Below are 24650 nucleotides of genomic sequence, written 5' to 3'. Positions count from 1 at the left end.
TTTCTTGGTTTCTATCTTATATTTGATCTAGTTGTGGTGTAGATTAAGAGGCTGAAATCTAGGCTCTGTGCATGCCGACAGCTTAGCAGGTCTGTTTAATTACAGCACTACCATCTGCTTCTGTGCATGGGACCCTGTTATGGAAAGTCCTATTTTACTTCTCTGGTAAAATAAACCTCTGATAATGTTCCTGGGCTGACACAGTTGCCTAGATGTCAAAGTAAGGAAGGGGCAGCTTTCAATCAACTTTCCTTTTTTGGAATATTATCCTGTAGAACCATCTAATTGACAGAGATGGCTGACCCCCTAAATCCATTGGCTCTTTTGGAAGTCTTCAAATTAAATGGGATTGGTCCTTACTTTTCCAGCACAAGTTCAACTTGGACCTTCTACCAGTCTGCCATGGTGCCCACTACTCATCAATCATTACATTTTTTTCAAAATGATGTTGCTTTTGTCTCCATTTTAATTCCCCTTGTACTTGTAGGCATGTGACATTCAAAACACTCCTTCCCTGTAACCCAACAATGTTTGAGAAGACTGCTTAATTCAATTCCTATTTTTAATTATATATATAAAAAAAAACTTAGTATCTCTATCCAGCTAATAAATACTTTTTGTCATCTGAGTCACTGACCAGGAAAGCCAAAACACAGTAAAGATACCGGCATATACATATCTCAAAGCAGCACACTCAAAGATAATATGTAGAGAGTTTAGCTACCCAGCTTTTTGGCTACTTATCTTCCAAACATCAAAAATTCAAATTTACACCTCCAAAAATGTACGTTTTTGTTTGTGAGTTAGATCTGAGTGCTGGATCTACTAGTGTCTTTAAAAATGCTTCACAGAAACACGTTCCCATGGAGTGAGTGTCTTCCTATTCTTGAACTAGTGGGCTGGAATTCATTCTGCCGGCATGAGAGACTACAGAATTGTAATAGTTACAGGCAGAAATGGAGACAAGACAACAAAGCAACTTCTCCAATTATGAGAATAAACACCAAATGTAGAAGGAATCACCAAAATGGGTGACCAGTTTTTTCTAAAAGAACCAGGAAAAAAATCTGTCTCAACCAAAGGCTCTCCTTTTTTTTTTCTTTTTATTAAGAGATTTTCTTTACATCTAGTATCAACTTATGAGTGACTACATACCACGTTTGTCTTTCTGAGTCTGGGTTACCTCACTCAGGATGATATTTTCTAGTTCCATCCATTTGCCTGCAAACCTCATGATGTCGTTGTTTTTCTCTGCTGAGTAGTACTCCATTGTGTATATGTACCAGGCTGGGCTAACTCCCCATGGGAGACCTTGCCCTGGAGGAGGTGAGAATGGGCAGGCGGTGGATTGTAGGGGAAGGCTTGGGGTATGGGAGGAGAGAGAACAGGGGAATCCGTGGCTGGTATGTAAAATTAAATTAATTATAAAATAAAAGTATTTTTTAAAAAAGATTTTTCTATTCGTTTTACATATCAACCATGGATTCCCCTGTCTTCCCTCCTCCTACCCCCCAGCCTGCCCCTCCCACCCCCCATTTCTACCTCCTCCAAGGCAAGGTCTCCCCTGGGGAGTCAGCAGCAAAGGCTCCCCTTCTGATTAGACTTTTCTTTTAATGGCTTAGATTTGTGGCTGACCAAATTCTTCGAGCTTCTCAATCTCCTTACCCTCTTTGCTCTCTCTAATTTGATAGTGCAGTCTCTCCCAGATTGCGGTTGTCATCGGTATTGAAACACACAGCTTAGTCCTGATGACTCTCCAAAGGCAGACCTGAAGCTCTGGGCTGTGGTCTAATGACAGTGATAATATAAAGTCCCTAGTTGCCGCTTCAGCAACACGCACAATGAGGGTGTGATGTTTAGTCCTCAGATTTTTTTGATGTATTGGAGATTTTTTTCATGATGCAGGTGAACCTCATAATGCAGGGAAACAAGACTGATCTTGTGGTTCTAGACAACTTGAAAATTAGTTATAAATTATAATAAATTCCTTTATACCTGAAACTAATGGAAGTGACTCTGTTGCCCAATATAATGCTGGCACATAATTGAGAGCACTGTTGCCTGCTCATGTAAGTGTTGATCCCTTCATCCAGGGCTCTTTTCCACCTATCTGTTCTTCTAACAGTCTTTTGAAACTATTCATTTGCCAGTAATTCCATTTAAAAAAAATTCCTTATTGATTCTTTGGAAATTTCACATCATGTACCCCAAGGCTACTTACCTCCCAGTCCCTCAATGTATGCCCCCCAAAATTAATTAAAAATAAAACGAACAAAAAACCCACCTCGCTCATCCATCTTTTAACACCTCTTCTTACATCCTAGTGCCATTGGGAGCTGTAGTGTGTTACACAGTATACCTCTTTTGTCCAATCAGCCCCACCCGTAAAATGTCCACTGGAGTGAATCATTGGTCTGCTTTAGGGCCTCTGCTTTCTGGTACATGATCATCACTGGGCCTTCATGGAAACTCCTCTCGGATATCCTGGTTTTGCCCTGAGTCATGGAGATCCTGAGGTCATCATTTCCCGGGACCAGTCCCTTCACAGAATCCGGCAGGTCATAGATGCAGCAGCCATTAGGGTGAGCCAACCCAAGTCCCAGGTCTGGGTGGTTGCTGAGCTGGCCAGTCCAGGCCTTTGGGACCACCCTCTCAGGTGACAGGCAGAGCCAGTTCTCCTAGTCCCATGCCATGGGGCCAGCCCTCCCATGCCTGTGGTGAGTGCCGGGATCCCCCCACTGTTTTTGTTATTGCTGTTTTTTGTTTGTTTATTGTTTTTTGTTTTTCATTACCAGTGTTTTCTACTGCTGTGAAATAAATTATGAGAAACCTAGTGATTTAAAACAGTATTCACTGGCTCACAGTTCTCTAAGTCAAAGTCCAGGCAGACTCAGCTAGGTCCTCCACTTGTGTCTCACAAAACTGAATTCCACTTGCCAACCATGCTGTGCTTTCATCTGGAAGTTCTGAGTTAGAACCTGCTTTCAACCCCATTTAGTGTAATGGGGGAAATCCAGTTTTCTTAACGTTGTAGGTTTAAGGACTCTTACTTCCTTGACCACTGTCAGTCAAAAGCTAATCTTCCAGAGGCCCCAGAGGCCCTTCTCACACCTTCCTTTCCAATCTTCAAGATAGCATGAGAACCATGCTTCCACTCTGATTTGTCCTTCAGCTACAGGTCAGAGATGATTCTGACTTTTCAGTGTTTAGAACACTCTAGTAGTCCACCACACATCATCTCCCTTTCAAATAGCCCAGTCACTTGATTAGTAACTAACTGAAACTGCAGTGTCTTCTTTGCTGTGTAGCAGCACATTATCACAAGAGAAAAAAAATATATAAGGGCAACAGTCATTAGGGTTACTCTTAGATTTCTGTGTATATCAGCCATCTCTTGCTGTTCATAATTTAATGTCAAAATCTATTTTCATTATCTCATAGTCTTCAACTGGAAAGAAACTGGTATTACTTATTCTGACATCTTTTTATAATTTTACACATTTACTTATTATTTAATGTGTGTGAGTGTTTTGCTTACATGTATATTTGAACACCACATGCATGCCTGGTGTTCATGGAGACCAGAAGAGGATACTCTATCCCCTGTAACTGGAGTGATAAACAGTTGTGAGATGCCGTATGGGTAGCAGAACCCAGGTTCCATTACCATGGGTGCTGGGAATAGAACCTGGTCCTCTAGAAAAGTCAGTGCTTTCAACTGCTGCACCATGGCTCCAGTCCCCCAGTCTGGCAGCTTGAATTAAAAGTCCTAATAAACTTACAGTGAGTTTCAAATTTATTTCTGTTGTATCTTGATTGTGAAGCATGGAAATAGAGTTTCTCCATAAATGACTCAATGACCTTTGCTAGCCTCCATTTTCCTTAATTCAAGAAGAAGGGGAAAACTCCTTGCTAAATGGAATTTGGTGTGAGTTAACAATGAAACAATCTTAGCTAAATAATATCTATTGTCAAGGAAAATTGTGCTGGGTAGAGTTAAATAAGCACATAAGACTTCATGAAATGCTATTGCAATAAGCAGAGAGATCAAACTCAATTACACTGAGATAAGAACAGGAATTTTTGAGCATTTGGAAGAGCTAGTGGGAAAGCATCGCTATGTAAGAATAGGGAAGTTAGCGACCGTGACTCATCCACTGTATTTGTTACTTGACATTTTACTAAATCGGAATCGCATTGCCTCAGAGGGTGGGGTTTAGGAGTCTTCTCTTTCTTGGTAATTCTTTATCAAGGGGGTGGTGCCCATATTCTTCAGGAGAATTTTAGTGACTTTTGATACCATCAAAAGGCTGGAAGAATACTTGCATCTCAGGAAAGTGAGAATTTCCCACTGGAAATTTTCGGAAGTCTTCTTCTCAGGCATGGCAAGCTAGAGATCTGAAACCAGCAGGAAAAACGGCCTCAGGTTTAGTTGAGTTAAATGGCTGCTAAGGCCATCTTAGTCAATAGGGAGAAAAAGGTTAGAATTTTTTTTTTTTTTTACTCTATCATAGTTTCTGTTGCTGTGATGAAAATACCCAGACAAAGAGCAGCTACAGAGAAAGCTTCTTTTAGTTCAGAAGTCCAGGTAGAGTCCATCACAGTAGGAACTTAAAGCTGTTAGTCACACCACATCTACAATCAAGAAAGGGAAATAAATGAATGCCTACTCACTCAGCTTGACCCTTTCACTCTTATGCAATTCAGGGCCTGGCCCATGAAAAACGCTGCTGCCAGTATTGAGATTGGACCTTCCCACGTCAATTAATACAATGAAGAAAAAATCCTCATCGGCATAGTCACAGGCCAACTTTATCCAGAAAATCCTTTATGAATACTGTCACTCTGGGTGATTCTAGAACGTGTCAAGCTGACAGTCAAAACTATCGAACACGCCACTCTCTATATTCCTCAAGAAGGTATAAAGGTCAGGATGAAACTGAAGTGTGTGTAAATTTGAGTCTAATAACAAAGGTGAGCGTCTTAAATTCATAAATGTCTTCTAGATTCTTACTAGTCACTTCAGCCGTGGGTTCCCTGTTGGTGTCCACTATGTTTACAGAGTTAACACTGTATAACTTACACAATCACACTGTAACTGATTCTTAAGTTTAAGATACCATGTTGGCACCTTCTACTAGAATCCTTGGTTCTGCTTCTTCTCAGTCTTGAGCTTAATGAATTCTGTATCTTCTCTTTTCGTTTGTGCACATTTACTAGAGGAAAACATCAACTCTGATATTCTCTGTACACATTTATTCATTCTAAGCTGGCCTAGTCAGGATTACCGTTACTGTAATGAAACACCATGACCAAAGCAACTTGGGGAGGAAAGGATTTCTTTGGCTTACACTTCCACATCACTGTTCACCATTGGAGGAAGTCAGGACAGTAACTCAAACAGGGTAGGAACCTGGAGGCAGGAGCTGATGCAGAGGCCATGGAGGGGTGCTACTTACTGCCTTACTCCCTACGGTTAACTCAGCTCACTTTGTTCTGGAACCCAAGACCATCAGCCCAGGGATGGCACCACCCACAATGGACTAGGCTCTCCTCCATCAATCACTAATTAAGAAAATGCCTTACAGCTGAATCTTATGGAGGCATCTTTGCCATGACTGAGGTTCCCTCCTTTCAGAAGACTCTAGCTTGTGTTAAGTTAACATAAAAACCAGTCAGGACAGAAGCCAAACATTGTATCCAGTTCATTTATCTTTCCTCCTTCAATACCTCAGCATATTCCTATGTGTTAGAAAAAGCAAAATAACTGAAGATTTCTGGTAGATTAGGCCTCCCTAGCTCTGTTCCTGAAGTATTTTCCCACACACACCAGTCCCAGGTACGCTCAATCATCACCACCCTATCTCAATGTTCATCCTAGACTAGTTACACACATCCTTGTTGAGATCAGCAACTGACTTCTCCCTCTGACTTTAATTAGTCTTCTTCCTTCCAGGCTAACACTGCAAGTCGAGATTTTTTACATCTCGAGTTGGGGATATAGTAGTTTACTGACACCTGTCTCCTACTGTCAATAGCATTAATAATTCATTAAACAAATTTATCAGTTCATTAAGCTCAATCAGTTTTCCTGGAGAAAATATGCCTTGACATGAAGGATAATATGTAAATTCAAGGAGAAATTTTAATTCTCCAAGTTAAAACATTTGCAAACGTATTACTCTTGCCATCAAAATTTCAAAAGACGAAGAAAGCGTATGGGGCAGTCACCTGACTCTGAAGCTGCTTCTAACTTTCACTGTCAGTTATAAAAACAAATGTCATTCAGCTGGATTACAGCTCTGTTTAGCAATCTGCACTTTCTCCTTTTAACGCCCATGGGTACATGGGTACTGTTACTTTTACCATCCCTCAAAATGCAATTAATGAACTATAGTCAACTTACACAATTGATAATTTAAGTATGAGACCTTTTTGAAAATAGTATTCATCACATATGAAGCAGATGTCATTCTAAATAAAATGTAATAGCTTAAATATTTATTGATGTTTGATTTTTACATTCTTAAATAACTATATGCATACACACACATTCATGAACATGGAGGATGGTGGGTAAAGAGTGACCATAGAATGTATCTTCGCTATGAAACCTGACTCATTCTGTTACATAGAAAATATGAATTGACATTCACTAATTCTGAGTTGTTAAATTACAAATACTACTGTATAAAATGAATTTACGATTTATCTTGTACTCTTAAAAATCCTAAAGGGGTTTTCTTAATATGTAGTGTTTTTCTTTGCTAACACGTTTGACTGATGCTAATGTTGAAAGTATGGCAGTGTAGCTGTTAGCCCTTTGGTACTTAATAAGAAAACAAAACAAAATGAAGTCAGTTCAAACCTTGGGCCTGAGGTCCCATGGTGTTTATGCAGATGGCTCATGCCTTGACAAGCTACCCTAACCATCATCTTTGCACTGGGGTGGGACTTTTGACATTTTTTTTTCAAGTTTTGACCTGATCTAGTTGTGGTTTCCTCGCCTGATAAGAGAGTATCGATGCCTTCCTTGTTCCTGTAACCCACCAAGGACAGCTTTCCCCTGCTTTCAGGAGAATCCAGCGACATGACTTCTTATTCAGTAACCATGACTCAAACTGTTGACTAATATTTTAGGATACCTCTCAACTCAGAAGATAGAAACGAAGTTCAGAAACAAATTGCAGATTGTTGGGTCAACCTTTCATACCTTAAAAAAAAAAAAATCCATCTCTTTAAAATGGAGCTTTATAAGTTTAGAGGCTGTGGATACTAGGACAGCACATCAAATGTCCAACCCCAACATGCAATTTAAGTTTCTCCTAGCTTTAAGATTGACACAGCACAACACACACACACACACACACACACACACACACACACACACACACACACACCTAGCTGAGCTGCTTAAAGCTAGCCCTATTTTCTTTCTCATCTTCCCTCAGCGACTTAGTCATTGCATGCTGTTGTGAGCCACTGAATAACGTTTGTGGAATTCTGAACATCAACCATCGTGCTGAGTTTTTGTTAATGGATGAGAAATACACAGAAAGTAACTGTAGCCTCCAGAGCCACACTGTAACTGGGCTTGCGACTACCCCACCGTACTGATTTCACCAGTTCTGCCTGTGAGCAAATCAGCAACAAGAGCAAGGAGCTTGCCGCTGTGCCTGTGGCCCCGGGTTTTGAAAGTCTGCAGGTATACTTCGGAAACCTCTCCCGCCCCAACTATAGCAAGGCACACTGGAGCGCCTAGGGCAGAGCTACCGTCGCCAAGGCAACCGTGCTGCACGCTGTTTCTATAGAGACCCAAGATGCCGCAGAAAGCCTAGCTCAGTGGCGCCTCGGCCGCCGGGGATGCTTCGGGGAGGCAATAAAGCCTCAGAAAGGAGAAGACACTTGAATGATTGCCTCAGTTGGCAGCAAGACCAGGCGCTGAGTAGCAGCATCTATCTCCTGCGACAGATCGGCCCTACCGGCTTTCTTCTGAGGGAGGAGGAACCAGAAAAGGGGAATTTCCGAGTAATGATGGCACTACCAATCTTCCTTGGGGACTTGGGGACAGGAAGGAGGGGAGGGGCATAGGAGAGGTGACCTAAGCCCACTTCCGGCAACCCTGCACACACAGGGGCCTCACCTGAGGACTCGTCCCACAAATGCTCCCTAGACTTTAAAACTATGCAAGTTATAAAAGGAGAGAGTATTTACCAGAAAAGGTTCTTCCTTGATAGTTAGGAACTCGAGATGCGTCCAACTCCTGTAAGACGATGGACCTTAAATTTAGTATTAAAAACAAATCTAGGAGAGGGTTATAGGAATATTTGGCTTGTGGTACGTGTATTCCTGGACGCCTTGTTAGTGGTCACCAGCCCTGTAAATCAAATGAAAATCCTATCATCTGAAAGTTTGCTCCTTAAAGTCAGGTTCTCTATAATAGTTTCTAACTATGTTCATTTTCCTTTTACTGGCTTTTAAAACTATAACATCTCACTAAAGGATAGTTTGAATGTTGATACTTTGAAAATTTGTGAGTGAATAAGAGTTCCATTTCATTTTGCTGAAAGAGAACAGATATTTCATATTTACATGTCCTCTTGTCTGTCAAAGATGAGCTACTGAACACTTCTCAGTTGCTTTAGAACTTGAAACTTATTGCCTCATAGTTGAGGACTGGATACAGTTTATCACTCTGTACTTTGTCCAAAGCACGCTTTCTTACTTTGCTGATCACACAATTTATTGAGTTTAATGAACAGTTTTAGATTGTATAGTCTTGAATAAGTCGAATCCTCTCTAATGAAAGTAGTTCAGATACCCGCCCCCAAATTCAGAGTGAGCAAACTGTCTTACAAAAAACAAATGCCTTTAACTCTATCCCTTAAAAATGTAATGGTTTGGGGTGAAAGCTTTTAATTTTAGATTTAATTCCACCTGAGTACAGATGACCTTTAAGAAATGTGTTGATTCATAGTGCTAGTTGTTGACCAAGGCAAAGAATACAGAAGTAGAAACTCAGTCTAGAATGTCAAGAAAGGATATTCCTCAGAAGGTCCCAGTCAATCACAGATCCAGTTCAGAGTCACTAAATTAATGCTTTAAATCTCTTTTAATATAGTTATTTTATCAACTTAGTTTTATCCTAACTCTAAAAATTAACTGGGATTTTTTTCTGTCTTTAAAGGTTTTGCTAGGAAACCCTCATGAATGCAACTGCTCCACATTTCTGAAGAGTGGGGAACTGTGTAAGCATATATGCTGGTGAGTGAGACTTAGCAACGATCTTCCACAAGGAAACACATCTTACCATTTTTCATGGTTTGAGTATAGCAAGAATAAAGAAGTTTGGTATTGGGGGATTAAATAGCCACACTTTACCAATGTTATTTCTTAACATTCCAAGTATTCCAATTCAGTCTGAAAAATGAGTAAATCAGCAGAAAAAGTTAATAATATAAATTAGAAAAATACTGATACATAGCATGTTCACAAATGTAAAATCTAATGATCAAATCTATGGTTACTCTTGAGACATTACTTTCTTCAATAACTCCCTGTCTCCTAAGATACACTATCATGAAAATCATGTTGCTTTCTATATTTCAAGTTTCAGAAATTTTTCACTTTCAATATAAATATTTTTGAGATAAAAATGAGGACTCTAACTGAAGGTCACATCTCAAATCTGAAACTTCTACAGTGTTAGGGGAACCTATGAATTGGGTAATTATCTTCCACACACGGAACTTAAGTGTGCTTCGTCTTTCTATACTCACACCAGCAAATCAGTAAATACACCCTTTTAAAATTATTTTAAAATTTTTAGATGTATTTTATCTTGTGTGTGTGTGTGTGTGTGTGTGTGTGTGTGTGTGTGTGTGTGTGTGGTGTTTTGCCTGCCTGTTTGTATGTATATGCACTGTGTGAGTGCCTGGTGTCCACAGAGGTCAAAAGAGGATGTTGGATCCCCTGGAACTGAAGTTACAGATGGTTGTGAACTTTCATGTGGGTGTGGAGAATTGAACCCAGGTCTTCTGAAAGAACAAGGGCTCTTAACCACTGAGCCCCTGTATTCTTTGCAGCTCCAGTAAATACATTCTTATAACTTATAACCAGTCATGATAGCGCATACCTGTGTATCTTGCTTTCTAAGGCCTTGACTTTCCAGGTTTGAGACTCTTCCATTTTGGTCACTTTTATTGAATCTCTGCTAACATAGGTTATTGGCTGTATCTGAGAGAAAGATAAAGACATTGTCCTTTCAAATGTACAGTGTATCACTATAACACTTACAATAGGTGTCTCCAAAATTATTTTATGACAAGGCGGGGTATAGTCATTGTTTTCTGATTTTAATATACCATAACTCATTTCATATAATATTTTAACCATAAACTAAATGCAAATATTATCCAAGTATATAGTGTATATTAATGTTAATGTAATTAATGCTGATGCATTAATTAAAGTATATATTTCCTCCCTCTTTAAAAGTCACAATTTTAGTGAGAGTTGAAAATTTTCTATTGTACACTAAAATGGTAGGTGTAGAAAAACAATTAATTGTCACTCACTTGCAAGGAAATTAAAGAAAGTATTGTGAATACCTGGATTTCTTCACTGTCCTTGGAAGGACTGAGTCTTAAAAAATAAATGCACTCTATTTGATCAAACTCGTTAGCACAGACATAATTTGCTTGTCAATTTTAATATCAACTTATTTTAAAACACAACTATGATTAACATAAAATTAAGTTGAAGTTTATTCATAACATTTTTTGCATTACAAGTCAAATCATTCTCTTTATAGTCTACATGTTTAAACAATATGTCTTGAGATTGTATCAAAATTAATGTTTTAATTTTTTTCTACTTGCGAACATTAGGGTGTTGTTGAAAAAATTCAAGCTTCCCAGGGACCATGAATGTAAGTTTCTGGCTTTTTATTTTCTAATCTTTTACTAATTTGAAATTAACAAAAAATAAGAACTTTTTATTTAAACATATTCTAAACTCAAATGCTTATTTTTCTAAAGAACCTGGAAATTATCTCTCCCCAAACAGGTTCTTCTTAAATAAAAATGCAAGTTTTACATGTTACGTTCAAACTCAGATCCTTAATAAAAACAGGGATGAGGACCGGGAAGATGGCTCAGCAGGTAGAATTACCTGCAGCACAAGGCCAAGGATGTGAATGCAGTCCCTGAACCCACATGTTGCAAGGAAAGACAGGCCACCTGAAATGTCCTCTGAATGCCCCTCGTACAATGTGGTGCCTGCTCAGCTGAAGGTGCATGCACATATTAATAATGAAAGTACATAAAAACTGACACGGAATAACAAATGTTCCCTTGAAAGTTTGCTCAAAATTTAAATTAGAAAAGCAGAGATGAAACAGTGGCATTATTTGGAAGAAAATAATTTACCTTGTCCTAAGCAAAAATTCACAGTGGTTTTATATACAAATTTTGTATAGAACAAATAAAAATTTTCAGATACCAGTATTACCATGACACATAATTGCATTTAAAACTACTTTGGCTAAACTAGGCATGATGGTGCCCTCCTTTAATCCCAACACTCAGGAGGACTAGCTAGTGATTAAGCATTCAAATATATTCAAATATATTCTGCTTCAAACCACCACATGTACTGACTTCCCCTATTTCCTCTCTAAACCTAAAAATCACGCAATTCTTTATTCTCCATGTCTAGTCATTCTGCAGATCCTGTTTATTCTACACCCCACCTATTTCTAAGTGTTCCTATCTGTGGAATTTGTACCATTGTTCAACCACCATAAACTCTTATTCCTCAGCTCTACAGCTTCTCTGTTTTCACAGCCTGCCCTTTGTGCCTCCTTGGTCATCTCTTCAAATCCTTTCTTGCATGATGGCAAGGTTATATGATCTCCTACATATTTTCTTTTCTATTTCCACATTAAGTTAAATGTTTGACTTCCTCCAAAAGTCTCATTCTTGCAATTCTTCATATTGTTTTTCCATGTCATTTCACAAGCTTCTATATTCCAGTTGAACAGAAATAAACATTTATATATGGGTCATTCTAGTAATTCATGTGGATTTTTTTTTCATTTCTTAAAGGCACAAGACATTGTTTTTCTAACTATCAATTCAGGAAGTATAAAATTATTTAGATTGACTATATATTAATTTTGAAATTTTATTCTCCCTAGTGAAATAAATATTTTGAATATTGAACCTATTTCTCCCAAAAGTATATTCCTAATCAAACTTAAATATATCATCTAGTGCTTTCTTTGGAATGCAATATTGTACAAAATCATCTGTCATTCTATTAAATTGTTTATCAATAAGTAAAAACAACATTAAAACTTTCAAATTACCACCATAAGAATATATGGAACTTTATTTTCTATTTTGCTTTTATGATTGTATATATGTGCACATAAACATAAACATATACAGAAACTGTTTTGTTGGAATTCTGTATTCTGCTTTTCCCACACAATTTCTATCACGTTCTACCTTCAAGTCTATGTATTTTTCATAAATTCACCAAATGACTAATGTTCCACTGAATATCATATATCAAAATTAACCTATTATTCAAAATTTATTTCATTTCTACTTTTTATATTCTTTTAGATGAAGCCTCCTTGTTTTGATTTTTTTAGCCTAACAGATCATTATTTTTAATAGACATGTTAAAATTTTTGTTTGCTTCTTGCTTCTCATGCAAATTGCTCTTTTAAGTACTTTTTACTGATTTACAGCGAGTTCAGAAGTGTATCAATATTTTTCTGTGTTTTTAGGTTCATGTTTAATAGAACTTAAAGATATTAACTACGTATTTAAGTCTCTAATAAAAATAATGATACATAGAAACATTTTGACATGTTAATATTACTGTAATTTTAGACAAAACAGACTAAGTCATGCAAAATGAAAAGAACAGCAGATGCAAATTCATAGCCAATTATTCATGACTACTAAATTAAGCAGGAGAATTGTTTCCACTCACCCACACATCAAGCAATCCTATACAGCACATCCAACAATGCCTCCAAATAGCTTTTTAAATATAGAAAATTTATATTTCCATTTATTATTATTTAATCGATTTCATTTAATGTCTCTGCCTTATTCTTGGATTAATTCACTTGAAAGGAATTAAATTATCTCTTGATAATTTACTGAGGCAACTGTGTGTTGATGCAGAGATGATTAATTCAAGCCCAAACAGTCTCCTCCAACCTGCAGGAACACAACCACATGTGGATTCCATAATAACAAAGACAATAGAAGAGCCAGCAAAAGAAACTTGCAAGACTATTGCCATTATTTACAAAAAGATAACTTTGAAAGGATTGAAACAATGCATACATATGAAAAAGAGAAAAACAAATAGGTTTAACAGTACAAAGATAAACCACATGTTTAAAAGAAAAAAATCTAATAAAAAAGCCATGGAGAAAACATAAGGAACCCATTTGCAAAGAAGTGTAATCTCTGAAACGTTTGGAAAGAATTTTCAGTTTCTTTCCAATAATCAGTCAAAGGATAATTTATACATAAAGAAGTCCAAATAGCAAGTGGAGGTGGGTGATAGCCTGGCAAATTTCATTAGAGTCGGAAAAGAAGTGGGTTAAAGCAAGGGAGGAGCACACACTAAATAAAACTTTTAAAATATGCAGACGTTCTGTTTGCCTCATGCTCACAAGACTACGGGAACATTAAATAAGTGATATTTTATTTGTGTAATGAATTGAGGTTGGTCGACAAGGCTAGCAGCCTTGTTCTTATCTTGCAGAATATTCTTGTTAGTCTCCTGTATTAGCTTTTCCATACGATCACAAATGTTTCTGTTATTTTCTAATACGTGTTATACCACACAGAACAATTCCTGGGCAGCTGCTTCTGTGAAATTCTTTTTTTTTTTTTTTTTTAAGGAAAGCAGATGTTGTTGTTTCTCTATGACAAACAACCCTCCTCCAAGTCCTGGGTAATTAAAGTTGATTTCCTCCCACAGACCACCTGCACCTGCCACGTCACCTCAGATAAGAAACGAGGCTTCTTTATTGAAACAAAAATACCACTTTTTTTTTTTTTTTTTTTGGCTGTTCCTTTTTTGGTGTTTAATTGGAGAGGAGTCTTTCCAGGAAAACAGAGCTTTCACGTTCCTGCATAGAATACTTAACTTACATGTATTTAAAGTATACAAAATAAACAGAACTCGGTGGACTAACAACTGTGCTCTGTTAGGGAGAGGGGGTGGGCAGGGGAAGGAGCCACAGACAGGGAGAAGGAATCTTGGGTTCCAAGATTAAAACTATATATGATCAGCAACACAGTTGACTGTAAGCACAGCAGGGTAGAGAAAATTCCTAACTCAAGAGTGTACACCCCTAGGGTACAGGCAGAGCAGTGCCTAATGGGCTGTCCTGCAGAGCACTGTCCACATCTGACATGAACCTGATGACTGAAGCACTCTTTTCTATGGATACAAAACTAAAAGAGAAAAATAGGCACACCTGATCTACCTCTCTATTATCCACTCATTCAACAAACAGCCAAACATACCTGTTCACATGCCCTGTTTCCCTATTCTGTATTCTTACTACTGTTCATTCTAATGCATTTAAATGTGCATGTGTTTGTGTCTCTGAGTGCATGCCCCATGGAGGTGGGGGCGGGGATGTTCGCTGAGGCCAGAAGAGAGTATTGGAATCCCTAGATCTGTAAATTGCAAGGGTCTGGGAACTGAACCTGTGTCCTCTGCAAATGTAATATGTGCTCTTAACCCAAGAGCCATTTTCCCAGCCCTTATTTTAATACTGTTGTATATTGATGAGGTATTTGTTTACAGACACATGAAAAGACCAAATGTCACCATGATGTCAAAACCAGGGTTACCATTGTCACATCTCAAGCCTGTGATACATCCTGGACTACTTTGAGAAACAAGTGGGGGAGGCAATTGAATCATTTTTTTTTATAAATTACTCTTTTCTAACCATTTTTCTTCCAAAGAGAACACAAAGAAGTGGTCAGTGTGACCCTAATAATCCAACTGGTACTATCCTTCCATCATTTGAAAGGAAATTATAACTCACTCTGCTATTACATCTTTGTGTTCCCTTTCTTGCCACCAAATTCTAAGGCTTTGATATTTTTCACTAGCTGCTTTCCAGTTGGGTCTTGTGGAAGGAGAAATAAATAACTTGCTACGGGGGATACATCGGGTTCAAACTCCCCAGCTTGGAGCAAGTGGTGAGAACGTACATGTGGAAGAAGATGGCTGCCTTAAACAGAAGGACATCAGTGCAGAGGACATCTGCCCCATTTGTCAAGAGGTGCTGTTGGAGAAAAAACTCCCTGTCACCTTCTGCAGGTGATGGATTGATCTTTGGATTCTAAAGTCTTAGGAAAATTCTAGTCTCAGGAAAATAGGAAGTAACATTATGAGTTTCCTTGAGAGACAAAGTAAAGCTTCCTCTGTGTCTATTTCCTATTTCCTTTGTGTTCTTTTGTTTACTAATATGTGTCTCATGAGACGCACTGCTCTAAATATTTCTGGGCTGTGTCTTAAGGGTGAAAATTAAAAGTATCACTCCACAGTTATCCCTGCCTTTGCTCTAAGTAATGAAGAATAGGAAGACTTTTCTGGTTTTTTTTTTTAAAAAGCCCTTAAAGGTTTATTTTACATTGATTGATTGATTGATTGACCTATTGATCGATTGATTGGGGAGGTAGGGACACATACATGCCTTGGCATGTCTGGAGGTCAGAGGACAGCTTGCAGATGTTGCTTTTCTCCTTCCACCTTGTGTGTTCCAGGGATCAGTGTGAACTCAGGTCACTGGGTGCCAAGCACCTTTACTCATGTGGCCTTCTCACCAGCCCTTTTCTTTCCTTATAGAGGGGAGGGGAATGATATATGACTGCAACAGTATTTTCTGAATGTAAATATTATTTTACATTGAAGTTATAAATGTTCTTTTCAATTCTTAAGAAACTCTGTCTTCTAACTTAAATTGTTCAAATTTTTACTTAGTGACATCTTCACTGAGAGAATGTCACTCACGCTTTTTTCCATGACACTCCGAAGCTGCACTTTAAGAACTGAAGCAACCATTGGCTGCTGGATAGCTTTTCATTTTTTTTTCTCTTGCGTGCTTGCCAAATAGTTTACACCTATTCTGCACGTTTCCACATGCTTGCTTCCATCAAGTATTGAAAAACTACTCACTACTTCCCCAACATAATTTCTCCCAGCTGAGGTTGCTCAAAGGTTTAAGGTGTTACATGATTTCTCAAAAAAAGCAAAAGAGACAAAAGGAGAGTAGGACTCCACCCTCTATTTAAAATTGCAGTTTTAATTTTCCTTTGTGTTGAAGCTTCTCTTCTTCTGGTCTTATGAATGAAATGTAATTTTACGATGTAAAATTTTTACCATTCCCTTTAAATGGGGAAAATCTTATATCTGGAATTCAGATAAAGATGACAAATTATATTTTTGTCTCTTTGTAATCCAGCTGTATCTATAAATCAGTTCAAAGTGCGTTTTAAGGAATAAAGATGGTCCCAGAGAGACTTTTAATTTAAATTAGTGTTTTCATACATACATACAATGAGTGATAAACTTGAATTTTTATTTCTGATAGATTTGGCTGTGGCAATAATGTTCATATAAAATGCATGAAGATCTTAGCTAGTTATCAAGATATGGTGTTGAACAGCTCCATGTTAAAATGCCCGCTGTGCAGGGAAGAGTTTGCGCCACTGAAAGTTGTCTTGGAGGAATTCAAAAACTCTAACAAACTGTTGACTATGTCTGAGAAAGAACGACTAGACAGGCACCTGGGGATTCCCTGTAATAACTGCAGACAGCTACCCATCGAGGGGAAGTGCTACAGGTAAGTCCCCAGCAGAGTCATAACTCAGCGTTATAGCCTCTTTAAGCTGCCCACCTTTCTCTCCTCCATATTTGCCTTGTGCGATGACAGCTGGTTTGGGACTTGGTTTTATTTCCCTCATTTTTGCAGGAGCATTGGCTTTGCATTCTCATATGGGTTGACAATGAAGCAGGACCTGGAAGCTCCGACATTATTCTCATGTCTTTGGCCCAGCTGAGTTTCCATGTTCAGGGTCCTGCTAGATATCTCACGACCTATAGTACTATAGACTATGGATGAGGGGAGTCATTGCCCAAGTCTCCTAATAGTAATAGAATAGTAATTGATTAGGCTGAATTTTTCATCCATTTCCACCTGCCCCAAATTACAGACTATATTCCATCTACTTTGAGTATTGGCCTTGTTTTCATTCATAGTTACCTCAGTAATAACAAAAGCAATGTTATTAGTAGAGAAAAAAGTTGGACTCTTTTATGTACAGCCCCCAAACCTTCCTATAATTGCCACCACTACACAACTGCTATGCCTGGATAACCATGTTTTCTTGAACAACATTTTAAGTTATATATTTTTAAAGAATGTTTTGTTTCAATCTTTATTACAATTTTTCTGAAATATATCAATGTACTTACTATGATGAGCCAAATTAAATATTTTTTAACTTTCTGATAAAACCAGAATGCTTTTTTCATCCCAATAGTACTTTATACCTTTTTTTTCTTCAATTTTAATCCTGTTTTCTATGCAACACAGAAGAAAATTAATCATATTAATGGAAATTAGTATGGAAAAAAATGGCTGTCCTGAGAGGGCCCCAGGGAGTGATCTAAATTGAGCAAGAGAAGGACAGAACTTGTTCAGACATTTAGCATGAGGTGGGCTAGGTCGGGAATGTTGGTTCTAGGAACAGTAGTCTTTGGCAGGTGTTGTGTGGACAGTTTAATCATTTTCATGAAAAGTGGATTGGAACAGTTAGGGACCAAATACTGTATGTGGCAGAGAAGGCTGTGAAGAGGAGCCATGGGACAAAGCAGGAAATTCCTGGCCCTTATACTCATGTATCCCTCAAAGGGTTAATATGTGGCTCAGCTGATTCTATGAAAGATGGTCAAATACTGCAGCCATGGATTTGTTGAGGGTGGCTAACTCCTCTGCAGGGTGTTGTCGGTTTTCTGCCCTGGTGGACTGTCCTTTCAGAAATGGCTAAGGTAACTCTTTCCGCGCCATGCTTCCCTGCTCAGTGTCATCTGACGATAGCTTCTCATGACTTGTCCATGGATTTGGCTAACAACTACTTGTAACAGCTTATTCCTCGATTACAAATAAAAGCTGCATGTGTGACAATTGTAACTCCATCTTCCACCCTTTGTTCAAGTAATCAAGCGTTTCACAACCCAAAAGGCTGATTCTGTGAAATATAAGCCCTAGTTGCCTCTTTGTTAGTGTGTCATGACACAGCTGACTCATTTTTTTAGGCTAGTTCATAAAACATTGGAAGTATGTTGAAGTGCAGAGTTATTTAAGTTTTTATCCCAGCCTACTCTGATGTAGCAAAAGAATTGCAGCATTGCTGGCTTGTGATGCTAATTACTAAGGAACTACACATATGAGTAGTAATAATAAATAAACACTTGGGTTTTCTGAAACATCTGAGGACATTTTTTCTTATTTCTCAGGGAAATAGCTTTTTAAACATTAGAAAAATTGAATTTAAAAATAAACTTGTCTGGCTAATGCCCACAATATTTATTTGGTGAATTTTGAAGCAAGTAAACTGAAATCCTATGTGGTAAAATTTTTGCCAATAGTATAAGCTTGAAAATGGGCTTCTGTGAAAAGCTACATTTTAAAATTATGTTAATAGTTTTTGTTGAGACTTCATACATTTATCTTTTTGTGGGGAGGAAAAAAGAATATGATTCTTTGGTCAAAGATTCCTGCTAAATGTAACCCTATCCTTCATGAAACAACCGGAAATCAGTGGTACACAGACATATGATAAATCATAGGTCTATGGGTTTAGGTCCCATGGAACGCTAGGGAAAGACATCACTGGGGCCTAAATTGATCTGGAAAAGGATCATAGAAAGGACTTGGAGGAGGAAAATTAGTAAGTCTCCAAGCGCGTATTCACAGGCTTATCACAGAATTTGAATGTCTGGTTACATGTCAAGGGGAATTAAGGTTGCAACAGAGTTAAGGTTTCTTATTAATTAACCTTTAAATCTTTAAATAAGATGACTCCAACCTGGATAAGCCCAACATAATCACAAGTTGAAAGTTGAAGAGAGCATGGAAAGTGACAAGGAAATATGGCTGTGGAAGAATGGCAGATAGTGCCACTAATCACATTAAAAATGGAGTAAGGACCACAAGCTAGGAAGTGTAAGCTGCCTTTAGAATGCGGTACAGCCAAGGAAACAATGTTCCTCTGAAGCCTCAGAAGGTGGCACGGCCAGCCCAGCACCTTATTTTTATCCTTTTGAGACTCATCAAGCTTCCATTCTACATTCTACAGAACTGTCTGATAATACATGAGTGTTATTTAAGCTAACAAACTTATAGACAATCCTACAGAAGCAATAGGAAATTAATTTTCAATGTAACCAGAGTGGATTTTGCCAAGTGTGGATCATTCGCAGGAAGATGAGGCAACACCATGGCAATGACTGGGTTTTTCTCTCTTGTGTCTTGATGGGTCATGTTTCAGGTGCACTGATTGTGTGGAGTATCACTTATGCCAAGAATGCTTCGACAGCTGCCGCCATCTTGCCCACACTTTTGCATTTCGTGAGGTAAGGTGTGCACTTAAATTGAATGTGGCATTTGTCATGTTGTAAAAATACATAAATCTAGGAGCACAAAAAGTACACAACACTCTGGAGTGAACTAACTGACTTTGGATTTAAAAATTACTTTTTAGAATTCTCTTGTGTGCACAAAACAAGCAATTTTTGTACTGATGCTTTATAAAATAACAATCACTGTATCACAAAGAAACCTTAAAAATGGGCACTATAGCCCTCAGCCTGAAAATGAATTATAGAGCCCCCAATCTGTGGGCAGGCTTATCACAACATTTCTGACAACCATTATGATTTTCTATTAAAATTTCTCATGCCCACAAAAATAATACACAGAATTTCCAGGCATCCTGTGAACTATTTAAAAGCATCTCTGGAAGCCAGGTGTGGTTGCACAGACCTTCATCTCAGCACTCAGGAGGCTAAGGCAGGACAGTCACAGGTTTGAGGCTAGTCTGAACTACTTAGTGAAACCTAGCATGATTTATATATATATATATATATATATATATATATATATATATATATATACACATATATATATATGTAGATAGATAGATAGATAGATATGTGTGTGAGTATTCACACAGATATATATGTATATATCCTGATGCTGAATAATGATACCTTTTCCTTACCATAAAATAAAACACCTATGATTATAATGATATTTTTATATTAAGAAGAACTGGGCACGCCTGCAAAATGTCTCAATGGGTAAAGGTGTTTGCTATCAAGCCTAGTGATTCAAGTTTAATCCCTGGGACCTACATGGTGGACAGAGAGGATCTATTCCTGTAATTTAACGTCTGTCTTCAATGCAAGTACCATGGCATTTACACGCATGGCAAGGGGCGGGATGGGGGGACAGGGTAGGGAGGCGGAGGGAGAGAAAAGAGGAAGGAGAGAGGGGTAGAGAGAGAGAGAGAACACTAGATAAAATAAGGAAAATAGGAGGAGAAGCAGTGATGTTGGTCATGGTAGTACATGCTTATAATCCCAGCTACTCAGAAGGCTGGGTATTACAAATTTGAAGCCAATCAGCACAACTTAGGAAATCCTGCCTCAGAACTTATAAAATAAAAAAAGAGAGAGATTTTTTCAGTGGTCAAGATCTGGATACTTGCTGCTCTTCTGGAGGACCCATATGGTGACTCAGAACATTTCTGTAACTCCAGTTCCAAGGGATCCAGTGTCCTGCTCTGTCCTCCATAGATACAGGCATGTATGTGGTACACAGACATACATGTAGGCAAAGCACTCATACACATAAAATAAGTAACTTTTTGAAATTAAAAATAAATTAATGAATTCAAAGTAGTGTGTAATGCTCAGTGTTCCGTTGGTTAAACCCTCAGTGTTGAAAAGAAGAAAGTAAAGTCATTCTAGTAGCCTCACAGTAGGACAGGAGATACACTAGTAACTTATAATTTTAATGTGATAAAATAGATATTCTTATAACGAGCATTTTACAATATTATATTATCCATATGCAACCTTGATAATTTAATCAGAAAACTATTTTTTATGACTTACAAAATAACATCTACTCATTTTCCACCTATTTCAGAAGAGAAATCAAAAATGGAGATTAGTAGAAAAAAAATCAGATGTTGTAAAATATTTAGATATTAAAAATGAGGGAGAAGAAAATACACCTTATCTTCAGGAAAAGCAAGGGTGAGAGTCTCAGCTTTACACTTCTTACGTCGCAGGGTCTTTGAATAATTTTTTATTTGAATGGATTAAATGTGTTCCTTGGTTTCACATTTGTTGAGCAATTGCATATGTATTCCAAGTAACATTTCACACCCTACAGAAGAGCAAGAGACTTGAGTCAGTCTGCTCGAGTCCAGTCCTGGTCAAGTACAGGCTGTCAGATGGCTTTGGGGACACAAACTTTTCTTCTCTCTGCATGTTTTCTCATTTTTGAAACAGGAATAATTTTTATACCATTGTGGGCATTTATCTGTAGATAACACAAAATGTTATCTTTTCTGTGAATATGATCCAAAATATCTCCTTTAAATGTGCTATTGTTTAAATACCATTTTCTCTGTTTTACCACTTGCTAGAGGCACTGAATACCTTGATGTTAACCAGTACTTTTAAAGTTGCACTGTTATTCTAAGAATATTGGAGTAAGCATGTACACCCCGAAATGAATTTTCTCATAAATTGTCATTTACCAATTGACATTAGTACCCTTGAATATTTGAGCTCACTCTTGTCCACTTCACCAGTTGACAAGTAAATTACTTTGAATTTTCTAAACGTATGTCTAACTATATACTTAGAAGTGAAATAATCTCAGCTTTTTACCCTCAGATTTTTGTCCTTTTATTGAATTTAAAGTATAAACAAAAATCTCATTAATATTTCTACTTGATGTGGCTAAATTACAATGTGTTCCTTATGAAGTTGGCTCTACCAGATTCAGGATCTGTACAACAGACTTATTATCTCTGACTCAAGAAAACCTTGAGTTCCATTGTATTATGCATGTAGAAAATTTGTGCTCTGAATTGCATTCTCATGTGTTATCACATATGGGCACTCAGGTGTCTCTATCTATCTTCATTCAGTCAGTTTTGCACACCAAAACATGTTGTAAAGGCACTGCCTCTCCTGCTGATTACAAAGAACAGCAAGCTGCTTGCTCCAGGGTACCAGTGTCGACTTTGTTTGAAGTCATTTTGTCTTGGTCAATATACAAGACTGCTACCATGTACTCACAAGGTAAAAGCTATGTCCTTCTCATTTTACTTTTACTAAAGGGCCATTTCTCATGAATGAAGCGGCAGTTTAAGTTTCCCCCTTTGATTTTTTGATTGTGCTCTGTGCAGAGATGCTTTCTCGCTGCCACAGCACATATGGATAAGATGTGGCAGAGATGTAGCTTGTCCCTCATGACAGATTTGCACCGAGGAAGACTTGCTTCTTTATACACCGTCTCGTTAGGATAAATGGTATTTTAACTGCATTCTTTTATGTGCTTTCTTTACATGTGACATGAAAAAAGTCTATAGAATCTTAGAATTGCACCATGTGGTTTTACAGTTCTCTAGATGAAATCGAAGTGCCTTAATTGAAAATTATTCATAAGGACTCACTAGACTTATCATCTCTGACTCAAGAAAACCTTGGGTTCTATTGTATTATTGAAAATTATTCTTATGGACTCACTAGAATCGAAGTCCAATGTCACTTGTCAGCCATAGTTAATAACCCTATTTTTCCTGAAATAACATCGCTTAAATAAACATGTAGAGCTTTAAAGTCACACTTCAACTTTCTGATAGTATTTTTTATAACCAAAACTGTGTGTGTTGTTTTGCATCTCATAATTGTTAGACTCATTTTTTCAATTCTAGTTGGTTATAACTTTTTAATTTTTAAGTGTTTTCTTTCATTAGAAGTAATTAGCATGAAAAAAATACCTTGAATGGTGAGTTTCTAACCAAGTTATAAAGATGATATATATAAAGGGCTTAGCATTTTGCTGTGGAAATGAAATCAGTCAGTATAGGCACTGTATTTATAAAAAAAAAAAAAAAAAAAAAAAAAAAACTTGTTCAAAAATATTTTCTTTAAACTTGACAAGTTAGAATTATCTTCCTTTTTGCTCAATAGTTTGCATATACAACTAGGCTGGAAATTTTTATGTAAGTTGTGTTACTGTAGATCTGATTAACTTGCAACATTTTGTTTCAAGTTTCACAGGAAATGTATTGACAATTGGCTATTCTACAAGTGCAATGCATGCCCTATAGACAGACAAGTCATATACAACCCTCTGATCTGGAAAGGCGCCACCTTGGATGGACAAACCCATCAGTTGGCTTCAAACAAAGACATCACCTGTTTGTCAAAGCAGCAAGAGCCAAATCTTTTTATTCCTGGTACTGGGTTAGTTTTACAACAAAATAGAACTAGAATTTTACCTAGCATTCCTCAGTGTAATTCTCAAACATTGACTACATTCCAAAGTCCATCAGACAACTATCAGAATTTAACAATAGATGACCTATGCTCAGTCAAATTAGATAATTCAGATTCAAGAAAATTAGTCTATGGATATAAAGTTGGTCAACATTTCTCCACACATCTGCAAGATCCAGCCACTGGGTCATTGGGGCAAATATCCTCTCAAACATTTCTTCCCTCCCTTTCTCATAAGGATAATATTTGTCTTACTGGAAGGGGAAGCCCACAAGTCTATGAAAACTACCTCACTGGTAAGAGTCAAAAGACAACGAGAGGTTGTGAACATGTGAACTATAATACAAAGAAATCTCTCGGTACTAACGTAAGACAAGACAAAAGATCAAGTACCTTACCTACAGAAGAGTTAAATCTTCCTATCAACTGTGGTACAACAAAACTTAGTCTGTCTAAAAGACCTAGCAATCCCACAGGGAAAGTTAGACAAAAATATAGCCGTCCACCCAGACGACCTGCACACCCCCCTTTACAAACACAAAGCGCTGCTCTGTCTTTAATAATGAAAGGAATTCAATTATGAAAAAAGTATCTTTATTACATCATAAAATTTTGAATATTTAATATGCAAATATTTTACTTGTAGAACATAAGTCATGTACACTCTTGACAGATGTATATAAAATATTCTATTGCCATTTTTGCCTACCTGTCTCTGAGTACCTTACTAAGCTTATAGAGGTCACCCTGTTACATGGGAGACTATACAATATGTGTTTTAATGAGAATACTCAAGATGTTATGAATTGTGAATAAGTAATAGAGCATTCATATCTTATTTTATGCTCCTTTTCACAAAAGAAACAGATTCTCCCCTGCTTTGAGTCACTGCTCTGAAAAGGCCAGAGGATAACACTACATGCAGGATTACTTTGGGGAACTACATAGATTTCTCATTTTCTTACACAATCACTTCAAACCTATACAAAGATAGTAGTAGT

At 37.5% G+C, this 24650-nt stretch overlaps 1 protein-coding gene across 1 annotated transcript; it reads left to right on the top strand.

Annotated features, from left to right (window-relative positions):
* Nucleotides 1–7863: 7863 nt before the first annotated feature.
* Zswim2 (zinc finger SWIM-type containing 2) lies at nt 7864–24232 on the top strand. Its single transcript, XM_036183385.1, has 9 exons — nt 7864–8028; nt 9188–9264; nt 10890–10930; nt 15168–15378; nt 16652–16903; nt 19614–19698; nt 21278–21387; nt 22293–22446; nt 23423–24232. Exons 1-9 carry the CDS (start codon nt 7864–7866, stop codon nt 24230–24232), a joined length of 1905 nt encoding a protein of 634 aa, XP_036039278.1.
* Nucleotides 24233–24650: the final 418 nt, after the last annotated feature.

Source organism: Onychomys torridus, chromosome 4, assembly GCF_903995425.1.
Source record: "Onychomys torridus chromosome 4, mOncTor1.1, whole genome shotgun sequence".
Classification (NCBI taxonomy): Eukaryota; Metazoa; Chordata; class Mammalia; order Rodentia; family Cricetidae; genus Onychomys; species Onychomys torridus.
This window is presented reverse-complemented; position numbering and strand designations above follow the sequence as displayed.